This window comes from Puntigrus tetrazona, chromosome 3, assembly GCF_018831695.1.
Source record: "Puntigrus tetrazona isolate hp1 chromosome 3, ASM1883169v1, whole genome shotgun sequence".
NCBI classification, from domain to species: Eukaryota; Metazoa; Chordata; class Actinopteri; order Cypriniformes; family Cyprinidae; genus Puntigrus; species Puntigrus tetrazona.
The window spans coordinates 19,978,522-20,000,144 of record NC_056701.1 but is presented as its reverse complement, the minus strand read 5'-3'; the positions used below and the strand labels follow the sequence as shown (position 1 = coordinate 20,000,144).

The window sequence follows — 21,623 nt, the reverse complement described above, 5'->3', positions numbered from 1 at the left end:
CAAAAGCCTTTATACACATAGGTCCTAGATTGGAATCTTATAGGAATAACTTCAAAAAAAGATTATTATAATTAGAATTCTGTATATTTCTGACAAGAGAATAATAACAATATAATTGCTAATCCAGTATGCAGTATTTCAAAACTGTACATATGGGTTGAAAATGTACACTAACAAAAAGGTAAAGATTGGAAAAGCTTGACTTTATTCATAATTAGAGATGAAGCAAATTGAATGGATGCTCATTCGGGCATAAACATGTAAATATAAACAAAGACAGTTTAAGATTTAGAGAGACAACGTCATATCAAAAATTAATTCTACCATCTAAAGCAATAACAAACAATTAAAATGACTGACATAGGCTCGCTTCTCTCGGTCACACACACACACACCAGTGACTAAAGGTATAGTTAGAATTCATTGTGTTATAAAGATATACAATTAAATAATTTAACCCACGTAATACTTTAAAATGCTTATCTTTCTCTCTCTCTATCACACAGACGCACACACACAGAGTCAAATCTTTTGCGTGCTGGTTAATTCAAAAGCTTCATCCTCTCCTGAACTGTGAGTCCATCTTAAGACTCTGAGAATAAAATGAGAGATGGTGAGAAAGCTTTACATTTTTGGGTACATCAGTATTTTGTTTTATTTAAATGGCACAGACGACCCCACCTTGGATCTGACGGTCTGCGTAAGAGTAGCATGGTCCTTTGGGAAGTCTGGGTTGCTCCTGGATTTCATCAGATCTGCAACAGGCATTTACAATTGTGAATAAGTGCATGCTTATGCACTTAGTCCCTTTGCCTTCACAGGAATATGTCTGTTCTTGTAGATTTGCTTACCGTATTTTAAACTGTGTTGTCTTGCTGGCGCCATCCTTAGTTTATTTAAGTCACTTTGAGTTTTGACTTCTGAAGCAACCAGCTCAGAGTTTAGTTCTTTAAAATACTAAAAAAAAACAAAAAACATTTAATATAGAAATAGGGAAAGACTAGTGATTAAAATTTTACTTTGAAGTGGAAGTAAATTCTTTTGAATCTTTTATGGTTAACATTTGTGATTAAAACAATACAACAAACAAAAGTTTAACGATTATTGCATTTCTTTTCTATTTATTGACTTATTTACTCAATATTCTCATCCTGAGTATATAAATGCTAACTAAAACTATTATTAATTAATTTTTTAACTGAAGAAGGCCTTACCATATTTCCCGCCTGCAGTTCCAGTTTAAGTGAGTTGATCTCCTGTTTTAGACACTTAATCTCCGATTCCTTTACTCTGAGATTTACCTATAGCATCAAAAGAATGAGACAGAGCACATCTGTTTTTACACATGTATACTTTATAGCATCTTTGATGGAATATGCTCTGACATAATCTCATCTGAGTAGTAATAAAACCCACGAAGGCTTCTTTTGTGGAAGCCGATTAAATGTGCTCAACCGAGAGTGCAGATAACTTTAATCTGCGTTCAGTCAACCATCCCCTGCTAATTTTAGTAGTACAAGTCAAATTTGGGCTCTTCGCCATATGAAAGGGTGTCAAGTCTTACCTCCAGCTGATACACGTCTTTCTCCTGAGAAGATTGTGAATGTTTCACCTCCCCATTCATGCGTGAATGCATCAGGGACAATTCAGATGCCAAAACTCATTTAATTCCTTAGAAAAATAGGTGATACATATGCAAGATAAGCAAAGGCTGTGTGAATGTGCACAATTTTCTGTGTGCTTGTGCATGTACCTGGTTGTGAATGTGAAGCTCCTGGTTCTCTCTCTGCGTTGTACTCAATGATTCCCTTTCTGTTTCTATAGTCCGATTCAAATTAGTATTTTCCAGGCATTTCTGAGAATACTGCTCTGACAACACTTCCAGCTCCCTGTGCAAAGTTTCCAGCTCCTCACTGCAGATAATGCACAAAGAGGCATATAGTTCATATATAGTTCTGCAATAAATAGATTTTGATGTTGTGGCAGACAGATACATCACACGCACTTGTATTGTGCATGAAGCTGGCGGATGTCCACATTGGCTCCATTTTGCAGGGCTTTCTGTGTCTTATCCATTTCCTCTTTATGAGCTTTCCTCATAGCCTCAATAGCTGAAAAACAACAAATAACATTAAAAGATAGTTAGACAGAACTGTCAAGACCAAGAATCAGATGCTAGATCATTAGTTGTACGTGTAAGCATGCAGAGGACAAATTTACATTTATCAGATGCTTTTATCCATAGTTAAATACATGAGAGTAGGGACAAATTTGTGCTTAAAGGTACAAAAATAAAAACTGTCATCAATTTCTGAACCTCGTGACTTACAAATCAATTTGACTTCTTACAAGGAACTCATTAGTTACTAAGCAAAATGTCTCAACCACAACTCTCACTGTTTCCAATTCATTTTCATTGCATTGCAAAAGATGAGTGTACGCTTTAAAGGTTTACAGTGAAAAGTATTTTCATGGTCTTGTGAATGGGAGCTTTTGTTGAGAGAAGCACCTGCAATGGTGGCATTCGTCTCCTCCTGCAGTACTCTTTCTCGTTCCTCTGTCAGTCTCTCCACCTCTTTCTGATGCTGCCTCTGCATCTCCTCAATCACTCGCTGGTGGCTATCTTCCATAATGCTGAAACCATGCTCATACGTGGCCTAAGACACACAAAGACAAGGCGCACCTTCATCTTTGTGTATAATTACATGTTAACCTTGTGCTGTAACAAGAAGGCTTATGATACCTTGATGGTTTCCAGGTCAAGCTTGAAGGCTTTGACATCCTGGTTACTAAGATCCGTCTTCAAACAAGTCACCTCAGTCTCAAGCTCTCTGATTCGGTCTTGCAGAGCAGTCACCTTCTCTTCATTCTCCTCTAGTTCTGAGAGAGTTGCAGCATTTGGCCTTGACAAGGTTTCAATGTAATATTCATGAAGACGGCTCATCTCCTCTTCATGGATTTTCTGGAGCTCTTGGAGCTTCTCCTCAAACTCCAACTGCAATTTTTTGGCTTCTTCCGTCCTCAGTTGAGCATTAGTCTCTGCCGAAACACGCTCCTGCTCTGCCTTTTCCACAACAACACGCTCCTCGCGCAGCTTCTCTTCATAGCGCTCTGTCTGTTCCTGGAAAAGAGTCTCCATGCTACGACACACGGCTGCACGACACTCACACTCAGCCTGCTCTCTCTGCTTTGCGTAGGGCACTCATCTCCTGCTGCAGGGCAGAACGAAGACGACAGGCCATGTGTATGCCAAAGTGGCCTGACAAATTGCAGCCCTCAGGATGGCTGAGGGTAGTTCACCAGGAAGATCGGTTTCTCTAACAGTGGACTGTAGCTGTGTTGAGAGATTCTGCAGTGAATGGGCCTGAGCACGTAGCTCTGCCACCAGACTCTTTCTGCAAGCAAGCTGTACCTCAGAGCCCTCTAGAAGAAGATCGGTCGCCATTTCATCGTCCATTTGTTCACTGTATGGTGCAAGCTCTGGCGGACTAATGTCAGCAAGTCTGTCCCCCTGCTTCGAACTGTTTTCCATTTTGGTTCCAGATGAGGAACTCTCTGGCCAAGGCAAGACATAAAAAAGCTCAGATCCCTTTTGCTCCTGTGAGGGATGAGTACAGAGAATATGTATGAGGTATGTCGTCTCCGATCTTACACACAGCCTATGGATTGCACTTTCACTTAGCGTACTGTCTACCAGATCTTCCTCAAGAGGGTCCAAGAAGACCTGTGAGTAACTAGGATCCAAAGACCCATTATGACTTCCTCCTTGAGCCATCCTAAGCACCTGGACATGCACTTCTGACAACTTATTAAGCAAATTTGAGCTGGGATGCTCAAGTGCAGAGGCAATCCGTTGGATAATCAGTGCCTCCAGTGACAAAACACTGCAGGCCATCTCTAAAGACTGATTTCTTCCTGAACTTTCGCTAACCAAACTCTGCCTTCCAGGCTTTCCATCATCATAAAGGGGAGCTTTAACTTTGTCTGAGGCTCTGTCTAAAGCTTCAGTAAAACTTGGCAGAGAATCCACAGAGAGCCGACCCTCCGGATTATGGAGGAACTGCGCGAGCACCAAGAATCACTGAGTCCATGCGGTCCAGTGTTGAGCTGTTGCTGCTGCTGCTGCTGAAGATGCATGGTAAGCTCCCGAAGTCGCTCTTCTGTGTCACACAACTTGCTCTCTAGCGCCTGGATTACAGAGATCACTCTATGGGACTCGTCTACCTGAGTAGTGGGTTGCATTTCCAAATCACTCTGCCATTTCTGTCTGCACTGTTGTGGCTCAATCAATGCCTCACAGAAAACATTAGCTTCAGAAGATTGAGCTTGCTTGAGCCTTTGCTCGGTCTCCTCTAAACTACTGCCCAAGATGGCCATCTTAAGAAGCACTTCCTGTAGTTCTTGTTCCTTCCTGTCTATCTCTTTCTGTTGTTGCACCAGCTGGGTTTGAAAGCGCCTCGCTTACCCTCTCGCAGTCCAGCAGAGCACCCCGCAGGGTCTGTAGCTCCTCACAAGCTCTTTCATAATCATGCTCCATATCATAATAAAGAGTCTCTTCAGTTTGGAGGCGTGCCTGCAGACGACAAACCTCACTGTCTGACTCTTCCAGCTGGTTTTGTAGCTCCTGGCACCTTCGCAGAAGTTCATCAGTAATGTCCCCTGTTGGCCTTTTCTGCAGTTCAGCCTCTTTCTGCCTGAGACGCTCCTTCAGTTCCTTCGAACGCTGTTCTGATTGGTCGAGGCTGTCACTGAAGCTCCTCCTTCTCGTTCCTGGCTCTCTTGAAGGAGGCGCAGGTGCCTCTGTAGCCTGACCTCTTTCAAGGCTTGTGCCTCTTCGGTTGCTTTAAGGCGACCCGTTACCTCTTCCAACTGCCCACGCAGACTCTCCAGCACCTCCTCACGCTCCTTCAGAAGAGTTTCTGCATCTTGAATCTTTAACTCTGTCCTCTGAAGACATTCCTTGCTGTCACTAAGCTCAGCTTGGAGTCTGGCCTCACTGAGTCTTAACTCCTTTTCTTCAGTCTGATTCCTCTCGTGCTCAGCCTTCAGTTCTCTACGCAGGCTCTGAAGCTCCACATCCCACTGCCATTCAGTCTGCGCTGAAGTTGAAGAGAAGGAGACTGGCAATGGAGATGTGGAGCGATCAACCTGTAATGAATTGCGAGACTTTGTTTACTACAATGACAAATTATATGTAAACAGTGAAAGTAATATAGATTGGAACACCACAACCATATTTGCTTGTTATGCTACCTGGTTTTCTTGTTTGGGTTTAGCTTCCAGTAGTTCACCATGACCATCATAGGGCACATATATGGTTCCTGCATCAACCTCTAAGCTGTCTGGGCTGATTGATTCTGGGGAGGTGCGACTGGGCATTGCAATAAGTGATAAGTTCGATGGTATATCAGCTGACATGATGTTTAGGCTTTGCCTCTGTGAGACTCTTTTTTTCTGAAGATACTCATTCATTGCCTCAGGGGCCGAATGTGAGATCTGCTCTTCAGGGGATGATGCAGGTGCAGGAGGCAGTGAGCGCTCGCCGTTATGGTTCCACTGCCTTCCAGATGGATCATTTGACAACTCCTCCTTGTGATGTTTACAACTCAATTCTGCCCAATCAAAGGTTTTGTAGCGCCCCTCTCTACGGCGCTCACGGATGCGTCCTTTGCTCGGACTCCTGTGAAACTGTTTTGCATTGGCAGGAGCTTGTACGAGCATGTGTACTAGTCATTGGCACCTTCTGAGGAATTGAACTAAGGGAAAAGAAAAGAAGTGGTTATGATTAAGTTATCTCTGAGACTGTAGTTGTGTTTTACATTAAAAAAAAACAAAAAACTCTTGTCATGAAAACACATTCAAACCTGGGTTTTATAACAGGATTTTTCCTTGTATAGCAAAGAGAAAGATAAAAAGCAGAAGAATCAACCCACTAACAGAGAAAATTACAGCAATAACTGTATTAAGCACCGTTCACAACAACAACGATAACTATAAAGATAACAATATTAGTGTCCACACAAACTTTATCGTCTGTTTATTCGAAGCGCACACTCGTCTACTGCAGTAATTTATAAGTCTCCTTACATCAGGAGGATCAGGAACAGATTCTGATTGAGTATCAAATGTTTGTATCATTCATCAGCTGGAATAAAATTGTTCTGAAAGTGATTCCAGCGATATCGTTTTTCTGTGCCATTATAGCTGTGGTGTGGACTCTATTCTTTAATATTGAAACGATTTTTAGAATTACTTATCGTTGCATTTATAGTTATTGTACTGGGTGTGAACGAGCCTTTACACTTTAATATCAATGTATGTGTAGTGGTTAAATATTTCTGGGAATGGCAGCTAGTTTTGATCTTGTACCACGTGACATCTGGGGCAACGGCGGGACGAATGTTTTTCATTACTGCCTGGACCCAGTTGCGCCGTATCCCATAAGTCATTGCACAAAGGGTGAACACTCCATCCTTTGTCTGTACAAAAAGAGTGATGAATAAAGGTAATGCAACAGACAAATACATAAGCTTAGAATTTTTCCAATATAGACTCACATGAATCTGAAAGCCATAGTTCCTTTGCACAGGGAAATCTGTAACATCGTAGCAAGTAGACAAGTTGATCTCACCATCCACATCAGCTGCCTAAAACACAAAACACAGAAAGACCTCTTAACTGAAAATGGCAAATCAATTTTTATGATGATTCTTTATAGGGCGAATATCACGAATCACTTTACCTCTTCTGCTGCAGAGTCACGATAGAATCTCAAAGTCTGGTCTGTAAGAACAAACCAGTGTTTCCGCCACTAGAGACAGAGAACATCAGACCACTTCACACAGAAAGAATCATGAACAAGTAGACAGACCATGCACTCCAATCTCAAAATCACCTTTCCATCCTCTCCCAGTCTAGACATCCATCCCTTTTTGAAATTAAGGAGGTCAGGCTGAAAGGAAAAGAACATTAACAATGACATATGTGATACTAATGATCAAGTGACAACTATGATTAATTTGATAAATTTGTTGCAACATCTAATAATTTATTGGATTTAAAATGTATAAATCAATTTACAGCCATAAAGATACACATTAAAATCATTCTTATTTGTATTGGATATACTGCACTTACTGTGGCCGTGGAGTCAAGCGGTCTGCGCTCCAGCGATTTTGAGCGGAGACTACATGATATCAAATGTTGTGAGTGATCAGGAATATCATTAGTGAAGGAAGCCTGAGAAGTAACAGTTGTCTTATGGTCTTTTTGTTCAGTAGAGGATGTAGGGGGGGTTGAGGGGGAAACCTTGGCATCTAGAAATGAACCCTCTTGTTGAACAGCTTCCTGAGGTCTGCTAGAAGTATGCAAATATACAAGTATGCAAATATATAAGACAGTTTTATATTTAACTTTGAGCTCTATAGAATCTAAAAAAAAGTTCTGAATGTAAACATGGTAAACAGAGAGAGGAAATTCTAAGACAGACACAGAGGTTAATAAGCAATACAAGCCATTTGGAATTCAGCACGCACACATTATACTGGTTTCATCAATGTTGACACATATACAGAAAATACACAAAACACCTAAAACTGTCAATCTACAAACTGTTTGAACAAACTGCAGAAATTGGTTTGAGGTACATCAATGCAGTGCTGCTAAGCATTATATAACATTATAACTTTAACAAACATAACACAAATATATTTGGATGAAAAAATGGGAAATGGGAATGCAAGCAGCCGAGTTTGATTTGACTGATGGAGATGGGATGAAGTCTCCTGAAAGAAAAGCAGAGAAGAGTGCTTTTGACATGCTTTTGAAAAAATGGCAAAACCATAATGAACACTAGAGGGAGCCACAAACATAACACACAAAAACCAATGTAATGAGCGAATCAGGAGCACAATGAACCTTTCTTACCTGTACCGATTTCCAAACAGCCGGTGCACTTTTCTTCTTGTGCTGGGAGATTCATGATTGATTGTGTTTGTTATGGATGTGTGTGATTGCCTCTTCCCATTGGGCTCCAAACTTCTCTCCCAGGAGAAACCTCTATCTGCAGCACCATCCCTACATGCCCCCTGTGAATTGTGATTGGTTGGTGGAGGAAGGGGGGAGGGGCTAGGAGACACTGAGGTAGGAAACATACACAGATGTGAAGCAGGTGAAGAAACAGAATCACAGTCACACCTGGTATCAGTGTGTGTCTCTGCATCCACAACTCTTGGACTTGAACTTGTCTTCTCCAGAGATGAATAGCCGCTTTCAGTGCCCAATCGATTCTTAGTACCTGAGAGAGCAAATAAAATCAAAGTAATGGGCTGAACCTGGGGTGGGGGGTTACTTAAACCGTAATATATATTTGTCGTACCTAGTAAAAAGTGCAATGTGCCGAATATCACAAATTTCACACACAAATTAAGTTCTGTCATCATTTACTCTTTACCTCTTATGACTTTCTTCCATGGAATAGCATATGCCATACTGAATTTTTTAAATGCACAACATTCAAAATTGTTTAGAAAATCAATTTCGAAAAATTGAGCATTTAACAACTACACCTTATCTCTCTTAATTTAATTTTCATTACTGCCCAAATTTTTATATTCCGTTACTCTGTCTAAGGTCTATGCAACTCCAGTAAATAAATAAGGTTTTATAAATAACATAAAAGTATTATAAAAGCCACATAAAGATCTGTATGAATTAAGCTTTGGATGAGAAACAGATTGAAATCTGCCCTTGTTGCCCTTCAAACAGAAGTCATCAGATGTCAAATTTATAAAATAATACTTTGAGCTGATTTTGTAAAGCTAATTGACACAGTTCTGTTCAAAATATCACTGATCACATGCTTCACAGGTTGAGAATGATGACAGAATTGACTTTTTCATGCAAACTATTCAGAATTCTTTACTAGAAGAATTATCAATATTCTTAGCCTGCTACCTACCTTTATTTCCTAAGCTGACAAATCAGTAACTACTACAACCATAAACAAATTCATCCAGTTCAAGTCACAAGTCCACACACAAAGGCCAGTCTGAGGTCATACCGTCTGTGTCAGAGCAGCCCGAGGACTGACTGAGCGATGAAGAGGAGAGGACTCAAGCTTGATATCGAGTGATGAAGCATTGCTGGAAGGAACCCCGACTTCACCACCGAGTGGCTCCTCCTCCAGCTTCTTCCCTGAGGACAGCATCAAGACCTCCTCCACCGGGTTCACCACGCTACCTCTTCTGTCATTTTTGGTGGCCCCTTTAATACTATTGGTGACACTTCTGCCTTTAGTGGCACCGCTGGTACTAGTGCCAGCATTGTCGCTGACAGACACTTTGCGCTGCTGTAACTACTAGAACCGATGCTGCCTTGTCTTTTAACAACGCTGGTGGAACTATTTCCAGAAGTGCTGCTTCTTTTAGCAGCGCCACCGCTACCGCTGCTGCTGTTGCTGGAGGTTTGGTTTTCTGTTGTCTGCTAAGAGAAAGAGAGAGGCCGAGAATATAGGTGAGTAAATCAGAGATTGACAGGCTGCACACAAGCGCTCGCCAACGAAATCCAATTGGCACGGGTGGTATAGGAAAAGCCTCTCTTTCTATATACAACCTGCCTGACAAACAAGCACGCATGTCTTTTGCACTCTGCTCCCACTTCGCAAACTCTTCACCTCCCCTGGGGGGAATGCTCCATAATCCTGTCCAGATCGCTTAAGTTAATTCTATTAAACTCCTATCTGACCAACGCTTCAAAATACACAAAAACAAAAACAAACACACAAAATACAGGAACACAGCATTTCATGTACATGATGTTAATTGTTGCAGCACAGTGGAATGGCACTAGATCAATTTGCTCTGTTGTCAGCAGAAAGAATATGCAGAAGGGAGGGATTAGTAAATCAACCGGACAGAAAGATGGGCACAGCACTTAGAAATGTAATTAAAGTAAAGAATAGGGGTGGAGGAGGAGCACATTTAAAGGAGCAGTACTCTAAGAGCATTATTCTTTCTAGCCTTTCTACGCTTATTTAAGTCTACTATTTTTTAACAAGATGGTAATATAATGCTCTGCAATATTGTGATCTATAGATCTGGACATCTAATCCATTTAACGCTGAAACATATAAATCCTGCTATGTGTTTAGTGCATTTAAAACTTGCTGATCACAAATGAAATGCTGACAAAGCAGAAGAGCAAAAAATGTGCAACCTGGAGACAATTCTTTTGATTCTAAAACTGTGCTAAAATATAATTCTGCTATAAAACGCAGAGGAAAAAATCCAGAGGAGTCCATGGAGAAAAATATGCTAAAAAGTATTTAGCATGTGTGTATTCATGCGTTCAAAAACACCCTGCTCTTGTAATTTTGGTATACTAAGCTGCTAAACTTTAAGTTACTATATTGGAACAATTAATTATATACTTCATGCACGTTAGTTGTGTAGTAGCTAAAAATATACTCAAGTATATTTAATAATGCTGAAGCTAAGTGGAACTATTGCAAATATACTTTAGGTAATCTTGCATTTAAAGACTATTATTATACAAAGATCAGACAAGCCTGACATTCATAGTGACAATAAAACACATTTTAGGCTTAATATTAAATATTCATTGTACACAAGTTACAATTACAAATCAGTAAGTCTTAAGTGATATAGTGATTTAGTAAATATGATAAAAGACTTGAATTATACCGTATATGAAATAAATATACTTATACTTAATATACTACATTAAATATTCTATTTATTCATATTTTGCTAAAGGAAATGTGCTGCAGAGATATTAGATGGGATACTGGAATTGTCTGTCACAGAACAAGACTGTATGAAACAGCATTAAATATGAATAAGACTCACTATGTGGGTGGGTGGGCTGGATCCTTCCCTTCTTCTTCTGATTTGATTTCGCAGCCTTAGGGTAAACAATCAGATTTTCCTGCCACCTAAATGAAACAAACAACCTTAAAATTCAAACACACGGCAGACCCAAAAACGGCCCAGGCTGGAAATTGCAGGCATATGCAAACTCAAACAAGCTTTGATTTCTCTTACTTCTGCTTTCTGGACATCACGCTTCAAGACTAAAACCTCTAGTTGCAAGGAAACAGAATATTACAAGCAATAAAATAACAACCCTGAACAATCCCAAAAGAAAAAGATCCAAGCTGGTGTTCTCAACACAGACAGCGACAGAAACACTCACACACACACACTAATCCAAGACTCCTTGACACCTTTTATTACACTCTTAAGGGATTAGATCAACCTTGCTGAGATTTAGTGACTTATAACACTTAAGCAGAAACAGAGGGATGACACTGAAGACCGAGAGAAAGAGAAGATTTTAGCTGAACTTGTGAACAGAGCTCAGACTTTGGATCTTCAATCAACTTGACCTCTTCTGTTCCATTACTTCACAATTATGGTATACTATAACGCATATCGATTAGGATGAAAACAAACAAACAAACGTCTAGTGCCAAAGTAGGTGTAACGCGTGGCCAAGTTCCCACCACAGGTCAGTGAGTGCATTACCTACTGATGCTGAAGCCATCTGTGCTCTCTGTTCGGATGTAGTAGTCTCTGTCAGTGAAGCACAACCTCAGGCAGTTCTGGAAGCCAGTTTGCGATGAAGCATCAAGAACCTCACAGCATTGGGACATGTTTACACTTCCTTGGGGCAATGTACTTGGCTAGAGGAAAACAGTTGCTATGTCATTGCACAGAGAGGATTAAATTTTAATAATCATACATTTTTGATGGAGAATCCTATAGTCAATGGAAAATCTTATTAGGTTTTTGTCAATGACACCAAGGTGAAGTAGTAGATTATTGTAGGCCAACTTGGAAGTTAGTCTTCAAAACACTCCATGAATGATAATGCTAAGTGGAAGTCAGTTTGAAAATAGTCAAAATAAACACATTTTAGATCCAGTGTCAATAATGGGGATTCTTAAGTTTGGGATTGTTAGGTACACAAGACAAAAAGGTTAGGAAATATTGCATGAAGAACAGGTAAAAGCTCACCATCTTATCCAGAGAGTATCTCAGAAGCCCATGCTCGTAAAGCACAAAATATCTCCTCTGCCATTTCTATAACAGAGATGGCAAAGAAAGATCAAGGCTACAGTTAAAACATAGTTACATATCAGCGGCCTGTATCTGATGGAAACAATCTCTGGAAATGCCAGGGTCATCACCCGTTTTCTGGGGACACAACTGCTGAAGTCAGCGTCCTCTGGGGCCAGGAGCAGCCAGCCCACCTGGACAGGCTTAGTCTGCGGCAGAGAAAGATATCTACTAAATAAATAAAGTAAAAGGCTTTAAAAAAAAAAGTTAAAAGTTAAGAAATTATATCCTTACCTGAATCAGATCTGCTTCGCTGAGTATGTGTGAATCCACGGGTTTGAAGCAGTTTTGACATTTACTTTTATTGAAGATGTTGGCCTGAAAACGATGACACCGATTCTCACGTGCAGAAAACATCGTTTTGGGGGTGAATGGTGAATGTGTCAACATTTACTTTTTGTAAAGTAAAATGGCTAAGTAATTAATTTTCAAGTGAATAAATGTGGTTTAATTTATTTAAAAAACGGTAAGGTGGCTTCTCGATGTCTTCATTTATCGACGGTGTCCGTGTTGTTCATATCTTCCTGTCCTTCAGTCCTTTCACTTATTGTTAGAGATTTGTGGAGTCAGACGGAAACCTGCCTGATACAAGGATCTAAACGCGATATTAACATATTACGGAGAGTTCAGCTCTTCTGAAAAGAAACGTCGAAACAAAGCCCTGAACGAGCGTGGTTCTCAATGGCGTAGTAGTCTAGCCGTTCCGCTAACTAGTGCTTTCGATAGGGAGTTGATTCATACCAATGATTCGATTCTTTTGAATCCGTTCACCAGAAAGATTTATTCAGATTCGCTCAGGGACCCTTAATTGTTTTTGTAAAAACAGAATCGTAAAAACTCGCAATTTATCGGTTTTCGGTATTTAAAAGTTTTAAACCCCGTAGAAATACATGTTATTTTACTTTTATGTTTTTTTTAACAGTGTGGTATGCTGTCATATGACCTCACTACATTCTTTCATCAAAGATGAAAGTCCATGTCCAGATAACATTTTTTGAAAATGCCTTGAAATAGTATAATCAGGCAATAAATTAAAAAGATGACAAAAGCACTTTCAGTTCATCAAACTAACAAAAGAAAGGTTGTGTACAGTTGCATTATGAGGTACATTTAAGAAAAAAAACCCAATACCATTAAAATATAAATACAAGCAGTATTTTATTTTATTTTATTTTATTTATAGTTAAAATAGAATACATAAAGGAATATACAGGTTTGATTTCCAAATGATGAGTGGTAATGATCCATATTTATTAGCAATGACATAAAACAAGCAAATATTATGGTTAAATAGATCTTAATTCATGCCACACCTGTCTGTTAAAGCTTTAGCATAAATGCTTGTCTGAATGTGTGAGTGAAAGTGATATCCGTTAAAATTCTCCACCCTCTGCTTTCAGATCAACTTTCATCTTCTGTTTCTTCATTATGGCCTCCAACTCAGTGGCCTTCCTCTTATCCTGAAACAGAGCAATAAGAAAACAGACAAGAAGTCAGTGATCATTTATTTCTGCTAATATCCCAATCGCCTGTGTTGTTCAAATATATGTCAACGAAGTGTTCTGAAAAATGACTTTTATACTGTTTTGACACATTGATGCAGCATTTAAAAATGCTTTGCTTAAAGTTCTTCATAATGTGTGTGTGTGTGTGTATATATATATATATATATATATATATATATATATATATATATATATATATATAAAATGTCTATATTATATATAAATGGAATTAATTTTGTTCACATAATATGTAATGTCCATGTACTGTGTATATTATGTATATATAAACACACACGCATAATAATATATATATATATATATATATATATATATATATATATATATATATATATATACAGTATATATATATATATATATATATATAGAGAGAGAGAGAGAGAGAGAGAGAGAGAGAGAGAGAGAGGGAGAGATTTTCTTTCAATATTCTTTTAAACCTAAAATTAAAGACAGAGAGAGAACTTTTTGTCGATAAATGTCCACAGTTACATTCCCCAGTCGAAGTTGACTGAAAGAGGAGCCCTTTTCTATTAACTAAGGTCTGACAACTGAAACTGCCGGAGGGGAAAAAGAGAAGGCATGAGAGGTATTTTGCGAGAATGTGTCTGAGAGTGTGATTTACCTCCAGCAGTGCTTTCTGCACCATGATCTGACTGTAGACTCTGGTTCCTCTTCTGGACAAACGGCACGCAGCTCATCCTTATTCAGAGAGAAGAGCTGGGCTCCCGTTAGGACACCGAGACTCTGTACAGTGCTGAGAAACAGATAGAGATTACAACATGAGCAGAGGTCTTATGTCAGTTTCAGCTCCAGACTGGGATGTGTGTATTTTACTCACTAATCATGGAAGCCTTTGGCACTGAGCCACCCCTGAACCTCAGCTGGAGGGGAGTGATAGTCCAGCGGGCGGTGGTCTCATTTGCTTTGTTAATTACCACTGGGCGATCGATGCTGATTTACCATTGGCCAGTCGTTGCAAGAGCTCATCATTCATCAAAAATACTGTTAACACATATAAATATTACAGTAAGAAATCACATAAAATATGCATTTTAAATGTTAACATTTACAATATATGATATCTCTGATATAATATATGTGACCCTGGATCACACATGAAAAAATAGTTAAAGCTATATATGAAACTGATAAAATGGCAAAACTCAATAGCAAATTTCATTGAATAAAAATAGAAAAAAATTAAGCTAAATTAAAATATTAATAAAACTATTCAATTAAATAAATAAAGCCAAAATAATGAAGAATAATTAAAAAAAAAAAGTTTAGAATATAGTTTATAATAGTGAAGAAAAAATAATCCACAGAATGCATTAAACTAGCATAGTGTTATAATATGGGATATTGCATCAAACATACAGTTTGGTAAACCTTGCAAACCTTGACAGACCAATCAAAAGCAAGTATTCCACATCAAAAAAAATCTGTCATATGTTTATGAATAAAACACAAAGTCACTTCCAGAAGGACAGTAAGCCGTGTATTTGACTGCATACAACACTAATAATGACGTTACCATCCTCCATAAACTTAGCCTTTGACTTTTACTCCAGAAGCATTGTCTTTGGAATCATACTTTGAATAAAAGGCATTTATTAAATAGTTAGAAGTGACTAATGTACCAATAACGTTGTAAAAAAAACAATACCTTTATCTCCGTCGTCTCCAATTGGTGGCATACTGTGGGGCGTGGATCAGGTGTGAAAGCATTTTTGCCTGTGGAATTGGGCAGAACACACGAGGCTCTGCCTCCTCCCGGGGGAGGAATAGGAGCTTTCTATGAAAATATGATAGGAATTAGTTTGTGAATTAGCATGCGGGTTTGTTGCTGATTACACATCTGAGTGCATGATGCCTTTACCATAGACTGGTTGCGCGCACACTACGTTGGAAGAGTCGACTTCTGCGTGATTGATTGGCTCGAGAATATTATGTGGAACGAAACCAATTTGGTCGTATTCATTCTTACATTTCCACCATCTCTTTGATGACTCTAACACCTAAGACAAAAAGGAAATGACAAAGTGTTTGTCAATTGGTATTATATAATTGATTCCTATTATGGCAAAATAGCATTTTCAGGGAAGGATCGCTTGAGCGTGTGCCTTTGCAAGATACCTCCAGGGTTTCTCCATGTAATACTGAGAGTTCACTACTGTTTCTCGCCACAAAGTCATAACTGCAACGGTACAGCCTTTCTTCGTGAGGAGGCAGGGAGTCTTCCATCCTGAACCAAAATCACAATGAAGCAAAGTGGCATCACAAAGACACACAGCTGACTGGTCAATACTAACCCGTCGTGTTCCTGGTATACAGCTAGACGCGCCTGATCAATGACCTGTGGAACGAGAAGGGAAGGAACTGAAGGTGCGTTTGTATTGTGGCTGTGTTTATATCAGTGTTTTGATAGGTTTTATACCTGTTGAGTCTGCATGAGGGCTTCATGTCTGTGCTGGGACTCTATGGGGTCCTCGAAGGGCTGTCCGTGAGGATCTGTGGCCATTGGCTGCCAGCCATCCAGAAAGACAGGTGTGTATTGAGGCACTGTCTCGCTAAGTTGAGAGCTGATAAACACACAATGGAGTCAACTTACCGATCTTTATTAGTTAAAGCCTTACCTTTGCAAAATACTCCTTTTCCATGAAATATAATACTACACCACCCTGCGTCATATTTGCTGAGTTAAATCCAATACTTGCATTTTATTCATTTTGGGGTGCTGATTTAAAAAATAGTGCCTGTTTTGCTCTAGCATAAAAGAGCAACTTGTTATCTTCTTGTATTTTGCAAAGAAAAGAAAGAAAGTTTATAATAAGTATATATAAGTAAATAATGACAGAATGTGCATTTTTGGGTGAACTATTAATTTATAAGTGAGGTTCAAACTCAAAGTCATTTATTCTAATACTATATTTTGCACTCAAATTTAAAATCTACAGTTTTGTTACTGACTATGGCATGGTCCAGTTTGGGCCGAGTGACTTCCACAGTGGTTTCTCATGCTCATTAAGGTTCTTCTGTAGTAGGGAGATTGCTCCACTGGTCATAGCGGGGCTGGACACTGTTGCTGCCAACTCAGGACCACCTGTGGTCTTTACCATCTGGTGAACATACAACGAAACATACACACCATATGGCGACTACAAATTCTTTCCTTACTCTGCGGTAGCCTCTGTTCTCTTCTAAATTAAAGTTAGACAAAGTTATGCCTAGGTTGCCAGTTCTATGTTCTAATATTCTAACAGATTTTGAATTGGTGCTTTTCTCTATATGTCTGCTGTGTTTGGTTTGTAATACTCTTACCAGTTGCAATGGGATGAATACATGGTGTAAGAGTTGTTCTGAGGTTGGTTCTGAGATTTTCGTCTTCAGGCGATCCTATTACACAGACATACACATTGGTGAAGCATAGTTCTCGTTATTCATTTCTGCTCTACTACCAAACAAAACTGAAATAGATAAAGATAAAAAAGAGAATAAAATGCAAGATTTAGAAAGATTTGTTGAATTTGTCACCTTACCAGTAGACAGAAAGAATATTTAATCTTCTGAAGAACATCCACAAACTCTTGTTCTGATGGTGGGATCACCGTTCGTATGAGAGGGCCGTCTACAAACATAGATGTTTAAGATTTATGATTATGTAGCCTTGTGATTTGTGGAGGTCATCAGGGGCATCTCTCTCACCAAACTGTTTTTTCTTCTTCTTGCTTTTCTTATCATCCTTCTTGCTGTTTTTTTTAATGATCTGTTGCTCTACAATGTTCTTAGCTTCTGCTGTCTCCTGCAGACGGGCCATAAAATGCTCCACATCAGCAAAACAGTGATTCACCAACTCCTACAAGAGTGGGATATAAAAAAAAGTAAGCTTTTAAGCAATAAGTCCAGTTACAAAAATGCAGTGCTACGCAGTGGCACTTTCATTAGTCTTTTCACTTAATTATAAAACAATAGTTTCATATTTTTAACAATAATTTTTACATTTTTATGAATTGCTTTATCTTTTTATATTTGTTGTTTTGCTGATTATTGTATAGTATATGTTTAATGGCAGGTTTTAAAGTGACAACTTGCAAAGGTGAATGTGAACTTTTCTGAACAGTAATGTTCAAAATAACTACAAAATATTTTAAAAATTAGGTCTAAGCACCTAATTTTAATATCTTTTATAACAAAAAATAAATAACCTTCAGAAATATTCACAAGTGTGACAACTAGCCCAGGTCTCCGCCATTACAAAACTGAGTTATAATTTTTCACGTCTGCATTCTATACAAGAAGCAGTTTCTAAACAGTTATACTTACAACTTCTCTCTGTGCATGCATCAGATGTGAATCTGTTTTCACTCTGTCTCCTCCATTTACTAAGATAAGCAAATATAAAGCAATGAAATATTCTATTTATATATAATTATATACACATATATAATTACAAAGTACAGGGGGTTTATGAGGACACTGCCTAAAGGCTTAAAAAACGTACTAAATTTCATTGTTTTATCAGTTTGTACAGTAAAAAACCCCCAAAACATTACGCCTATAGAGAATCCCCGTAAACCACCAATACCAATACATTGTGTGCGTATGTTTGTGTGGATTTACATAAATAGTCAAAAACATGTGCTGCCATTACGTATCAATTTCATTAAACAGACAAACAGAAAATAAACACATACAATACACACATGCATTTATACCTATGGGATGCGAGTTAGCAGTTGTGTCTTTTGTAGACTTAGACTGTCTCCTGGGGATAACTGGGGGAGCAGCCATCTTACAGAGTGAAATGATGAAAAAGGAAGAGACAAAAAACATTCATAAAAATTCATCAGATGGACAGGTTTACCTGGTCACCTGCACACACACAGTCAATGTCAAGCCTGGTACACCGATGAGTCACAATTACAACAAAACCATTTAAATGCCTTTAAGAGAACAAATTCAATATCTACTTCAATTACATCTGCAGTTGCTTGGTCACCACTCTACGTGGGACTCTACTTTCAGTTAAACAGTATTATGCTACCACAACGCGATTATCATTGAGCATTATTGGGTAGTGGACTATTAGGGAGAAAACATTAGAAACTGAAGACAGAATTTCATTCAACTGAGCTGGCAGGCAGACAAAAAAGGCGAGACGACTATGCCAAGCAGCCTGAGAGAATCTCTTTATATGGTTTAATGGTTTAATAAAACAAGCTTTAGGACTTGGGCTGCCACAACTCCCTATAATTAAGACACGCCTGTTCAGATTTTTCTTTTTTTGCCAAACAAACTCAATGAATGGCTTTTTTGTAAATCTGGTCTTGGCAGGATTGCTTGAGAGTTTCACTCCGTCGTTGTTTAAGACTCTGGGATAAAGAAGGTTGACATTCCATGCATAACCAATACATTACTGCACATTAGCTCAGTCACAGCTTTGGCCTCTGACTAGCAGAAACCAATAAACGTCTGTCAGATCTTTAGGATCACATATTCAGTCTCTGAATATCTCTTTAACATTTATTAATGTTAAAATTAAAAAAAACAATAATTACAGTCATTAAAATGTACAATTCATCATTTACATTCCCCTTCTTAAAAACATTTTTTGTATGTATTTTTCAGCTATAAAAAATAAATTCCATGAATAATAAATAAATAAATAAAACGATGTCTTCGGTATCCCCACAGCCTTGTATGACAAGCAGTTTACAAAATGCACTAATGGTTGGAAATAAATAAAAGAAATAACACAGACAATAGACTGCAAAAAAAAAAAAAAAAAGGTTCGTACAAAATTGAGCGATCGTGTTCCTCAGCATGATTTGAGATGATCCGTAGAGCACTGTATGCTTCAGTTGAAGCCAGTACATCTTACTGTCTATACAAAATAGCATGAACATGTCAGTCATGAATGACCTAAACATAGTGTAGAATCTAAAACATTTGTTTTCCATTTCATGTCATAATAACTCCTAATTTCATTTTTTAAAATCCTTTTTATTTCAAGGTTTAAATTAGATTTTGAACTCCTGCTTTTCAATGTGGTCTCAGATCTTTGGACCCTGACTACATTCCTGAAAGTAAAAATTTCCAAGAAGCCAACACAATCACCGCGTCCAAATCACTGCATTGACTAAACACTCTTGTGTTGTTTAGGAGGAGTGGCAGCATATAACCAGGATTTCTAGCACAGCTGCTATTATTAGCAGAGATCTATTCAAGAACTTGTCTGAATCCACGCTGTCATTGTATTGCCAAAGAATAGGTACAAGACACAAAATATAGCTCTTAGATATGAGATTACAATGCACTGAACATTGCTATAGACGAGTGAATACTTTCCAATCCTTCAGGGTAAAGCATTTGTTACCAAAGTGCATCGCAATCAGCATCTGCACGTGACCGTAAAATCATAATACACCTGTTCTCTTAATTGCTAGAATTAATATGTCAATTTCCGTGGCATTAGTATAAAGAAATAAATGGCTAGTTTAAAAGTCTTACCGTGTGTTAGATGCGTACACCTCCTTCTGTCACATCTTCTGTTTACACCTAATAGAGAAATGCAAGAACTAGAAAAACAAGTTGATCTGTTTAACTTGAAGAAAGCCTGGACTCTTCTCTCTCTCTCTCTCTCTCTCTCTCTCTCCTGAGTTTCAGGATATGAAGGTGCATAGAAACATGGGTGGAAGTGTGTTACTACATTCTGATGACTGCATTCCTCTTACATTCCTCTGCGAGACAATAAACACATCAGATCTTCACAGAGATAAGGTTTTTGTAAGAAACTTTGAGAACCCCAAATTAGATTATAGAAAATATAAAAAGTGTAAAACATCCATAAACGTATGTATTCATACGTAAAGACACATAAATGCAATACTCACAGAGCCACAGAGTCTTCAGCAGTGCATCGGTCACTGCTTCAATGCAGTGTGTTCAGGCTGAGCTTGTTTGTCTAGATCTGTCATTCTTCTCATGCCCTCCCTCTTTCTTTTTTTTTTTCTCTCTCTTCCACGGTTCCTGTCACTCACAGGTGTAAAGAAATGATGTTAGCTCAGTGCTGAAGCTATTTGAAGTACTTTCTTGAGTCTAGGTCAATTTATGCAGTGTTTGCTGTCAGCACCCAATACATTTAGACTTGATATTATCTTACTGCAACACTTTTGATGCATAGATTGTATTAGTAATGCATTGTTGTTGTTTTCATTTTTAAACAATCATATCTCATCGTTATGAAGCATTTGTTATTCTTATAAAAACTCTGTAGCTTGCTCAGTTTTTGGAAAATTTCTGCAAAAAAAATTGTAAATGGCAGCTATTATTAGATATGAATACATTAGTATATAAGAGGTATAAAATGTATATAGAAGAATTTCACAAAATATACACAAAGTAAATAAAAATACACTCCCACACTTACATAACCTCTCACTTACAGTGACTGTGTCATTTTGATATGAATGCTATCTATTGCCTCGGATTCTTTGCCAAGTAGAGCACAAATGCTGTTCATCCCAGCAGGAACTGTGAATTAAGTTTCACATGGCACTTTTTGTGCCTGAATTTCCTCTCAGTCAAAGCACCATTCTGCATTTTCAATCTATAAAGCGATTAATTGAGCAATGCAGTCTTTAAATAGATTTTTGACAACTTATTTGTATTTAGTAAACAGGTTAAGTAAATAATTAAATGATTCACTCAATACGACTTGCTTATATCCACCTACCGCGAAAATGTGCTAAATTTATTAGGACACCAAACAGGATATGATGTCACACTCTATGGCCTTTTTTCATACATTCAGCCCGTGGAAAGTACAGTCTTTCATCAATTTCTATTTTCAGAACTGGGTAGCAACTGATTACAGGTAATCTGAATTACATAAGTACTTGCAATTAAATTAAATTTAAAAAATGTTGTTGTTGTTGATTACATATTATTACACAAAAGC

General features: G+C 38.2%; 2 protein-coding genes and 1 pseudogene across 2 annotated transcripts; all 3 read right to left on the bottom strand.

Annotated features, from left to right (window-relative positions):
• Positions 1–556: 556 nt before the first annotated feature.
• LOC122341335 (myosin phosphatase Rho-interacting protein-like) lies at positions 557–1,652 on the bottom strand. Its single transcript, XM_043234688.1, has 5 exons — positions 1,565–1,652; positions 1,215–1,301; positions 852–957; positions 682–755; positions 557–592 (listed from the first exon to the last, which is right to left on the bottom strand). Exons 1-5 carry the CDS (start codon positions 1,634–1,636, stop codon positions 557–559), a joined length of 375 nt encoding a protein of 124 aa, XP_043090623.1. The 5' UTR covers positions 1,637–1,652.
• A 20-nt stretch (positions 1,653–1,672) lies between these two features.
• Positions 1,673–12,639, bottom strand: LOC122341334 (myosin phosphatase Rho-interacting protein-like). Its single transcript, XM_043234687.1, has 24 exons — positions 12,375–12,639; positions 12,212–12,289; positions 12,039–12,104; positions 11,547–11,704; positions 10,869–10,954; positions 9,444–9,483; positions 9,166–9,311; positions 9,062–9,112; positions 8,197–8,296; positions 7,138–7,357; positions 6,896–6,952; positions 6,743–6,811; positions 6,558–6,647; positions 6,370–6,479; positions 5,658–5,756; positions 5,254–5,560; positions 4,723–5,148; positions 4,466–4,624; positions 4,042–4,188; positions 3,301–3,598; positions 2,744–3,153; positions 2,510–2,657; positions 2,006–2,111; positions 1,673–1,913 (listed from the first exon to the last, which is right to left on the bottom strand). The coding sequence occupies exons 1-24, from the start codon at positions 12,528–12,530 to the stop codon at positions 1,673–1,675; spliced, it is 3,768 nt and encodes a 1,255-aa protein (XP_043090622.1). The 5' UTR covers positions 12,531–12,639.
• Positions 12,640–13,369: 730 nt separating this feature from the next.
• LOC122331634 lies at positions 13,370–20,674 on the bottom strand (annotated as a pseudogene).
• Positions 20,675–21,623: the final 949 nt, after the last annotated feature.